The sequence below is a fragment of the Lasioglossum baleicum genome, chromosome 13 (assembly GCF_051020765.1).
Source record: "Lasioglossum baleicum chromosome 13, iyLasBale1, whole genome shotgun sequence".
Taxonomy (NCBI): domain Eukaryota; kingdom Metazoa; phylum Arthropoda; class Insecta; order Hymenoptera; family Halictidae; genus Lasioglossum; species Lasioglossum baleicum.
The window spans coordinates 1,177,990-1,187,483 of NC_134941.1; the positions used below are offsets into that span (position 1 = coordinate 1,177,990).

General features: G+C 41.0%; 1 protein-coding gene across 1 annotated transcript; it reads right to left on the minus strand.

Moving 5' to 3' along the window:
* Positions 1–1,695: 1,695 nt before the first annotated feature.
* Positions 1,696–8,409, minus strand: LOC143215119 (uncharacterized). Its single transcript, XM_076436929.1, has 10 exons — positions 8,364–8,409; positions 7,959–8,279; positions 7,493–7,901; positions 6,928–7,222; positions 6,350–6,477; positions 5,726–6,094; positions 5,350–5,629; positions 5,090–5,129; positions 2,986–3,037; positions 1,696–1,828 (listed from the first exon to the last, which is right to left on the minus strand). Exons 1-10 carry the CDS (start codon positions 8,407–8,409, stop codon positions 1,696–1,698), a joined length of 2,073 nt encoding a protein of 690 aa, XP_076293044.1.
* Positions 8,410–9,494: the final 1,085 nt, after the last annotated feature.

Consider the following 9,494-nt stretch of genomic DNA (forward strand, 5'->3'; position numbering starts at 1 on the left):
GAAGCTCTTGTGTATATGTCAAAGCATCCTTTAAATGCTGCTTTTCTTTTTCTTCTTTTTCTAATTCATAAACACTCGCGACAGGAATATTGATTGAAGAAGATTTCGATGTAGAGGCTTGAGGATTCATTTTGACTTCTTGCTACGACTATAGAAAGAAACTGACTGATGAACGAAAGATGCATTTCGAGGCAGAGCTAGTATCAAATCTCACGATAACGTAAACAGTTTACAGAAAGTTCTGAAGTGCGCGAGCCCCATAGTCCGTTGCCAGATCGAAGCCGATAGATCTCTACACCGAAATCATCGTCGAGTAACATTACTGTCTTTTACAATAAATACCATTGTTGCACATAACAAAAATTATAAGTATTTGATTTCTATATTTATTCTACGTAACGTATATTGTTTATATTATACAAACTACAAGAAGCGTGATGGAAAGCCACATTAACCGCTCTGATTACTATTCATTGCATTTATTCTATTTTGTATTTGTATTTATATTTATATTTGTTGTTTGTTATGTATTATTTTTTAATATATTATTTTAATATTATTATTGTTTTATAATTATTATCTTTTGTATATGTAGTAATAGATCTAGTGTTTCTTCTATAAAGTAATAAGTATCATTTTCAATTAGTCCTTTAGCGAATAAAAATATTTTATTTAAAATTTATTTAACATTGAAAATGCATTTTTCATGAAAAAAAACAATAAAAAATAATTTACCACGAAGGGTTTCGAACCCGGGCCTGCTGCGTAACAGTTCCGCTCGCTGCTGTTGCGCCACACCATTGCTTGGTAAAAGTCTGAACTAAACTATATATATTTTACGGTTATGAAACTTTAATTGCAAATATCTCGAAAACTATTGAGCGTCTGCCCCTATAATGGGGTATTTTCGTAATCAGGGGAACGAGATCTATAACTCTGTAAAGTCTGAACAAAATCCGTGAGGGACAGAGCGGGGGTTCTCCTTGTAAGACCATAGACCACGGTGCCCTTGCCGTAGACCAGTGATGGGATTGTTGGCGCTTTTCACGCGTATGTAGACTGGACTGGGCATCAGAGAGGGGGTACTTGATTCCCCTCGATTTTCTCAGTCTGGCGACACTGAGTCACAGGGATTGATAAACTGTTGTACAGGGTGTATAAAAAGTAATGGTCATCCGTCCTAGGGGTGAATGAACACCTCTGGATCGGTGGACGTTTGTAAGAGAAACCTGCCGCAAAATTGTTTATAACAATGAAAATTGTTGTTAAAGTTTTTTTCTACATCAAGGCCTTCTACTCATGGAAGAGAGAAAATGTTTGAAAGGAGCCATATGTCGCAAACAAATAGTTGTTGATATATTAGCTGTTAAAGTTTTTGCAAAATTTGATTGTGTGGAATTATACGTATAGACAAAAGCCTACTACTACAGTCCACACGTTCGTGTCGATGAGAGAGAACATGATCGCTTGCCTGCCTCGAGACAAACGAAATTTAAAGGGGACATTCGTCGCTAGACCCGTACCAAGTCATCGTCTCCCTGCCCATTCAAATCGTCAATGTGAAATTGAGCATTTGAAGTTAATAATTCTAATCCTACATTATTAAATACTAACGTAAAGTATACTTACAAATTTTTCAGGGTCTCCTATTCCTCCGGCGGATCCACAGCACACTACCATTTACGCCGATTTGTCTTAGTAGTTGTGCCTGTCTTGCTGGTTCAATGTGGGCACCACCAGTGTCCAAATACACTTGTAATCGTTCACTTCCAACGCGTTTTCGATTTTGTGTTTTAAATCGTCTACATTGTTTATGTGCGCACTCGACCTATAAACAATACTCTTGACTGCTCCCCAATGGAAGAAGTTAAGAGGATTTAAATCTGGCGACCGGGAGGGGGGGGGGGCAAATATGAGGCGCAAGTCTATGATCAAACGCGTGCCAAACATTTCGTTAAGGAAATTTCTAACCAAAATTGTTGAATGTGGTGGAGCACCATCATGCATAAAATAGATGGAACGACGCCCACCACGTGGCACGTATTCACGTAATTTTCTTATAAAAATTGTTTTTAAAAAATCTAAATATCTTAGACTTGTCAATTTTGACGGTAGGTAAATAAGTTCGTTATTATTGCTAATGATACCCGCCCATACATTTATTGCAAAACGTCCTTGATTAAAACGTTGAATAACTGCATGGGGGTTTTGATAATCCCAAATACGGGTGTTTCGTGAATTTTGAATACCGATATTTGAAAAACTACATTCATCCGTGAAAAGTATGTTTTTAATAAAATCATCGTTTCTTTCTATTTTATGCAGCATCCACCGGCAAAAATTACGACGAATTACAAAATCCGTTGGCAGAAGTGCTTGCACGCGTTGAAACTTGTAAGGTCGTAAACCTTCTTCGCGAATTATTCGACGAACCAATATGGCTCCTTTCAAACATTTTCTCTTTTCGATGAGTAGAAGGCGTTGATGTAAAAAAAACTTTGACAACAATTTTCTTTGTTATAAACAATTTTGCGGCAAGTTTCTCTTTCAAACGTCCACCGATCCAGAGGTGTAGATTCACCCCTAGGAGGATTGATCATTACTTTTTTTTTATACACCCTGTACAATTTTCTGTGGAGTGGGAGTGTTCTTAGGGAGTTGTCTTCTCAGGTCGATTTAATCCGGAAGTATTACCACTTGGTATATTGAGCGAAGATTGAGGGAAATTTGTTGAACTTCCACCAACCTCATCTATGAGGAGCACAGCTCTCCTTTTGTAACTCCTCAGTTGAACATCATTCAATTGCATGAGGTCTGGGATGAGGCTTATTAGGAAATCGTCGGTCACTGTAATCGGTAAAACAGGGGACGAGAAAAAACATATTGCCGGTAAGTCAGGCTTCATCAGCAAGCGTGACGTCACTATACAGCTGACGATGTGCTGCGTTGGTGAGCTCGAGTGAGAGTGTTGACAGACAGACTCACGGCTCGGGCAGCGTGTACGTGTGCTTGGACGGATTGTGCAAGAGTTCGGTATCTGCGGAACCATTTCTCTATAATTTGGTTTACTTATTTGGCAAACAGTCATATTAATGGATTGGAAATTATCAGGAAGATATTTGAATATTATAATTGCATAAAGATCCGCAATCTAGTAATCAGTAAAAATTAAAAATGTTTTGCCTCCGCAGGCTGCCTCGGCTTCTTCCTCGGCCCCCGCGCGCTGCCCGACGTTGCTTTCGTAAAAAAAAATTTCTTCTCTCGTTCCTCGCTTGTTGTCTCTGCAACATATATAAAAAAATTAGTGATAATACAAATAACATCAAATTAACAATGGCCGCTCTGCTGCGCCGTTGTAGATACGCTACTGTCCTGGCCGCGCATGCGCGAAAAACGGTGGGTTCAATCGGAATACTGTGTGAACCACTACAAACTCGACGCGGAGAGTCCAGGCAGTGTTCCGATATCGTGCAACATTTTTCGTACGATGGATGGCCGCTAGAGGCGCTTGCAGCCTCAGTAACGTAAGCTTCTCGATAAAATTGGGTACCTTGAGCACCCCGCATTTGATTCTGAAAAATGAATGTTAACATGTGCATTTATGTATATTTTGTAACTTGTAGGACACGTCCTGAAATTTTTTTGTCCGGAACAAATTGTTTCGGTACTTCCGCGCCAATATAACTGTCTCAAGGCGCAGGGCGCAGGGCTCCACTACCTCGTCATCATAGATACGTTACTGTTTTTTCCGCGCAGCGCCTCTAGCGGCCATCCATCGTACGAAAAATGCTCGGCGATATCGGAACACTGGTCCAAAGGCCTGCACGTGGTCTCACTTTACACGCGCTGTCCTTCTGTGTGTATGTTTGGAATAAATAACATAATATTATAATATAATATAATATTAATTAATCGACACGGAATTCGTAAATATATTTCGACACGACGTGATGCTTCGTCAATCGCTCGCAAGGGACTGTCTATTTTATTTTAACAAAATCACAACGTAAAGCATACATTTGTTAACAAACTGTGAAGATAGTTGAGAGAATGGATGCAATTTACTTGTAAACACTATATTTATTAATATATTGTAACGAAATCTCTATTTCGCTAAATGAATGAACACACTTTCAATAACCGTAATACGCTACTTTTCGGAGGAAGGCAACTTATCTCTGGCTAAATCACTTTTATCGCCTTTGACGTCTTCAACGTCCGCTCTCTCTCTCGTGTTTGTCTTTCGACTCACTCTCGTTCCAGCGTCGTTTTCCTAACGACGCTGTAACCAACCTGAATCTTCCAACAATTCTATACAACGGGTATACCGACAGACGCGTAACATTAGTATGCCGGTAGACCCGTAACACTTCCCCCCCTCCTCCGAAAAAAAACGAACTTTATTTAAAAAAAAAAAATGACCTGTGATTTTGTAGGAGCAAAAATAATGAAACAAACACCGTGGACCCTCCAAAATCACCAACTAACCCGGCATTTGCCCGACGCTCCAGGGAAAACCACGGCTTAAAAACCTGGAGTGGTTAGCGGCCGAAAAACAACAATATCAATTAACAATTAGTAACTTCAAAATAACAACAATATTATAATTCTAATGTATGCGGTCTTCAATTTCTACCTCCACAACTTGCTTTTCCTTTTCTTTTCTTGTACTCCTGTAAATTAGTAGACCAGCAATTCCTAGCAAACCAGGAATAACGCTAGTGTTGAAGATCGGATTCGAGAATCAGTGGGAATCCGCGGGAGAATGTAGATCACAGTACAACTGTTGTAACACACACGTTTAATAAATAGATGCACAAATATACACTAGAGACTGTTCAATTATCTAATGAGAAACGCGGATAACAATGTGGTATAAAGCAGTGAACGGTTCGTAACCACGGAACGGTGCGTGTTTGTCTAAGAACGGTCCAATACAAGCGGTGTATGTGTAATACTTTCGATGAGCGGAGGTCGTTAACTGGATCACGAGTCAGACGATCCGCCGGTGCGTAACCGAATATCACTTGTTCCGCGGACGCAAAGTGGGGGATGCCTCGACGACGTGACATCACTCGATCGCGGCTACGCGAAGTCGGTCCAAGCGGATCGGATGCGTGTCGGTTCGCCTGAACAGTTAGCATCTTCGAAAACTAAGGCTTATTATTGATTTTTTTATAATAATTCCTACTACTACTACTTATCATTGAAGTTTGCAAGTCTATTAACATGCACTACTTTAAATTTCTGTTTATTCTTCTTAATCCAATAGACAACATCACTCAATTTTGTGTTAATAACATACGGTCCATCCCAATGACATTGAAGTTTAGGGCACTTCCCTTTTACTCTGAGAGGCTGATATAACCATACCAAATCCCCTTCCCGAAAAGATTTCTCCACTACTTTAGAATCATATTGCTGTTTCATTTTAAACGAAGAAATTTCTTGTTGCTTTCTAACGAATTTGTGAATAGTATCCATTTTATCTCTCAAATCTAAATTGAAATCACAATACAAAACATTCTTAATTGGAAGACTTCCGCGCAACAAATCCAATGGCAAACAAATTTCTCGGCCGTATAACATCATTGATGGACTTAATTTTAAACTTTCATGCTGAACAGACCTATACGCAAGAAGAAAAAGAGGGACTAACTCGTCCGAATCCCTTTGATGCTTAGACACAAACATTGAAAGATATTGAAGAATTGTCCTATTTAACCTTTCTACAAGACCATCCGATTGTGGATGTGGAGGAGTCGTTCTAGTTTTCTTAGTGCCCAACAAAATCATTAGTTCTTTAAAAATATTTGATTCAAAAGTTCGGCCTTGATCAGAATGAATTTCTTGAGGAACTCCGTGACGACTTACAATATCCTTAATTAACGCATTGGCTACGGTTTTAGCCTGAAAATTTGGTAAAGGTATTACTTCTGGCCATCTAGTGAAGTAATCTGCCACAACTAACATAAAACGGTTTCCAGGAAATGATTTTGGTAAAGGACCTAAGATGTCTAAAGCTATTCTCTCGAAAGGAGAACCTACATTGTAAATTTGCAACAATCCCTTGCCACGATTAGCCGTGCCTTTCCTGGAGATACAAACCTCACAACGATTACACCATTTTTCTACATCCTTAATACAATTAACCCAATAAAAACGTTCCCTGATCCGAGAAACTGTTTTATTGATGCCGAAATGTCCCCCAGCAGTCGAATCATGAGCCTCACGAAGAACTGCATCTTTCTTTTCTCTCGGTACCACTAATTGCCAAACTATCTTTTTTCCCTCCGCAGATTCCCACTTTTTGAATAAAAGACCATCTCGAATCTCTAAAGATTCCCACAATGAGAAATAAAATTTAACCTCCGGTGACGTAGCCGTCAAAACTTCTTTAGGCGGCTTTTTTCCCAACAGTTTACTTTTAAAAACCAATTCTAAGTATGGATCATTCCTCTGAGAACTCTCCCAATCCTGCGTTTCAAACAAAGAACACTGAGTACGAAGGATTGGAATTTCTTCAACCTCCTGACAATGTTCGTCCCTACTTTCCGCATTTAAACAACGCCTACAATTATCTGTCCAACAAGGTCTTCTAGATAACGCATCAGCATTGGAATGTAATTTACCACTCCGATAACAAATCGTGAAATCGTATTGTTGAAGTCTTTCTAACCATCTGGCTATCTGACCCTCAGGGTTTTTAAACGAAAGTAACCACGATAACGCCGCATGATCTGTGCGTACTGTAAATTTCCTTCCATACAAGTAATGATGAAAATGCTCTATAGCTTTAATTATCGCCAACAACTCCCTTCGGGTAATGCAATAGTTTTTTTCTGATTTGTTTAGAGATTTATTAAAATAAGCAACCACTCTCTCTTCACCATCCTGAACCTGCAGTAAAACCGCCCCTATACCGACATTCGAAGCATCCGTATCTAACAGGAATGGATCACTGTGCGAAGGATAAGCTAAAATCGGTGTTGAAGTTAAACAAATTTTTAACTCTTCAAAAGCTTTCTCCGCTTCCTCTGACCAAACAAAACTTTTATTTTCCGTCAAGTCAAAAAGCGGCCTTGCAACAGTGGCATCATTCTTTACAAACCGCGAAAAATAAGTACACAACCCTAAAAAGCTTTTCACTTCCGACTTATTCCTCGGTCTAGGCCACTCCCTGCTCGTGGAAATTTTCTCCGGATTCGTTTTAACACCTTCCCTAGAAACAATGTGCCCTAAGTATTTCACCTCTGCTTGAAAAAAAAAACATTTTTGAGGAGCCACAAGAAGACCTGCTACGCGTAGTTTATCAAATACCAAATGCAAATTTTGCAGTTCCTCTTCGAACGTCTTCCCAAAAATGATAATATCGTCTAGATAAACGAGACACTTTCGCCAAGTCAAATCTCCCAAAACATTTTCCATTAACCTCTCAAACGTAGCTGGAGCATTACACAACCCAAACGGCATCACCCTAAACTGCTATAACCCTTCGCCTACTGAAAACGCAGTCTTTTCGCGATCCCTCTCATCCATCTCGATCTGCCAATAACCACTCTGCAGGTCCAAAACCGTAAACCACGAAGATCCCGCAATCGCATCCAGAGTATCGTCAATCCGAGGTAAGGGATATGAATCTTTCTTCGTTATGTTGTTTAGCTGGCGATAATCTATACAAAACCTTGTCGAACCATCTTTCTTTTTAACTAAAACCACCGGGGACATCCAAGAGCTAACCGATTTTTCAATCACCCCCTGGTTTTCCATGTCCGCAATTAACTGCCGTACTTCGTCCTTTCGCTGAACGGGAACCCTACGGGGAGCTTGTTTAATAGGTGCGTGACCTCCCGTATCTATTCGATGCTTCACTACCTTGCACTTTCCCAACTGCTTTTTATCTTTTGCGAAGACGTCTTGAAATGAAATTAGAAAATTCCTAAAGTCTTCCTTCTCACTCTGGCCCAGGAGTACGGAATTTTCTTCCAAAATCGGAAACAAAAACTCTGGCAAAACCCGGTCTTCAGAATCTCCTGCAATGCCTTCGCCACTTTCCGAAGACCAAGCATCGATAGAACAATCATTAAACCAAATTTTGTCTACTCCGGCAATATGCAAACAGTTATTCTCCAAATCGACCGAACACCTATATCTCGACAGAAAATCCAGCCCTAAAATGCAATCTTCCTCGATATCGACAAAGAGAAACCTATGCCGAACGCGTAGTTTTCCGAGCTCAACAAAAGTGCTACGCTCCCCGAAAATCTGAACCCTCTCTCCTGTAACGGATCTAAGATGTATTTCGCCTGACATTGAGCAACAACCCTCAACTGACGTCCCCTTTAGGAGTGAAACTCGCGAACCGGTATCGACAATGAACTTTCGGAAATGACCATCCAGAAGGCCCATGACGCTAACACCAGACTCGACCGCGACGTTATTAACCGAAGAAATTCGATAGAGGGTATTTTCTGGTATTTGATCGTTTGCAACCCTCTTTACAACGATCTCTTCTGGTTTCTCGAAGCGTTAGTCTTATTCAAAGAACAATTTGAAGAAATATGACCAATTTTTCCGCATTTCCAGCAAGTCAAAGGTCTGCTAAAGTCACGTGGCTGTCCCCCGTATGGACGAAAACGGCGCGTGTCCATCCTCGCACTCTCCTGCATAGGCTGCTGGGACCTCCAAGAGTCCTGAAAATTTAGAGCTTCCACCCTCACCGCGATCGCGAGTGTCTCGTCCAGTGTGGAACAATTCATCGAAGCAAGAATAACATCTCTCTTGAGATTGTGGTCCCCGATCGCCTCGAGGAACCTATGATGCGCTTGTTTATCGCGAAATTCCGGTGTCGCGTCAGGGAAAATCGAATGGGAAAGAAAACAAATTTGGTTAGCCAAAGCCCGAAGAGACTCTCCCCTACGTTGTCTATAATTAAAGAACCTAAACCGGTCTAGCTGAGCTAAGTGCTCATTGCCATATTGAATATTTAATCGAGAAACAAGCGCGTCAAAGTCGGTACGTTTCGATTCCTCGAGACACGACAGGGCCGTAAGGGCCTTACCCTCAAGAGAGTCTACGAGGGCCAGACTCTTAGTGGTGTCATCCCAGTTATTAATCTTTGCCAGGGTAAGAAACTGTGTCAAGTACAGTCTCCATGAACCCGAACCGTTAAATTTTGCGGGCTTAACGCGGTAAAAAGATGGATTAGCATTGCACGGACGCGAACATTGATTGAACGCGCGTGAACCTAAGTCACCGGCGGCCTCACGGTTCCCATCCCCTACAAATCTCTCCAAAAGAGAAGTAAGTTGGCAAAGACTGGCCTGATTATTCGCTAACTGTGTTTGCATGGACGTGAACTCCTCCGCTCGAGAATTCGTCTGGTTTTCCAGCAGTCGAGCTTCCAAAGCCGCGAGACGCTCCTCCAAACGAACAGACCGAGTCTGCATCTCGTTCCGCTAGTCGCTTGCTCAGCCGCAGAATCCCACTTCTGA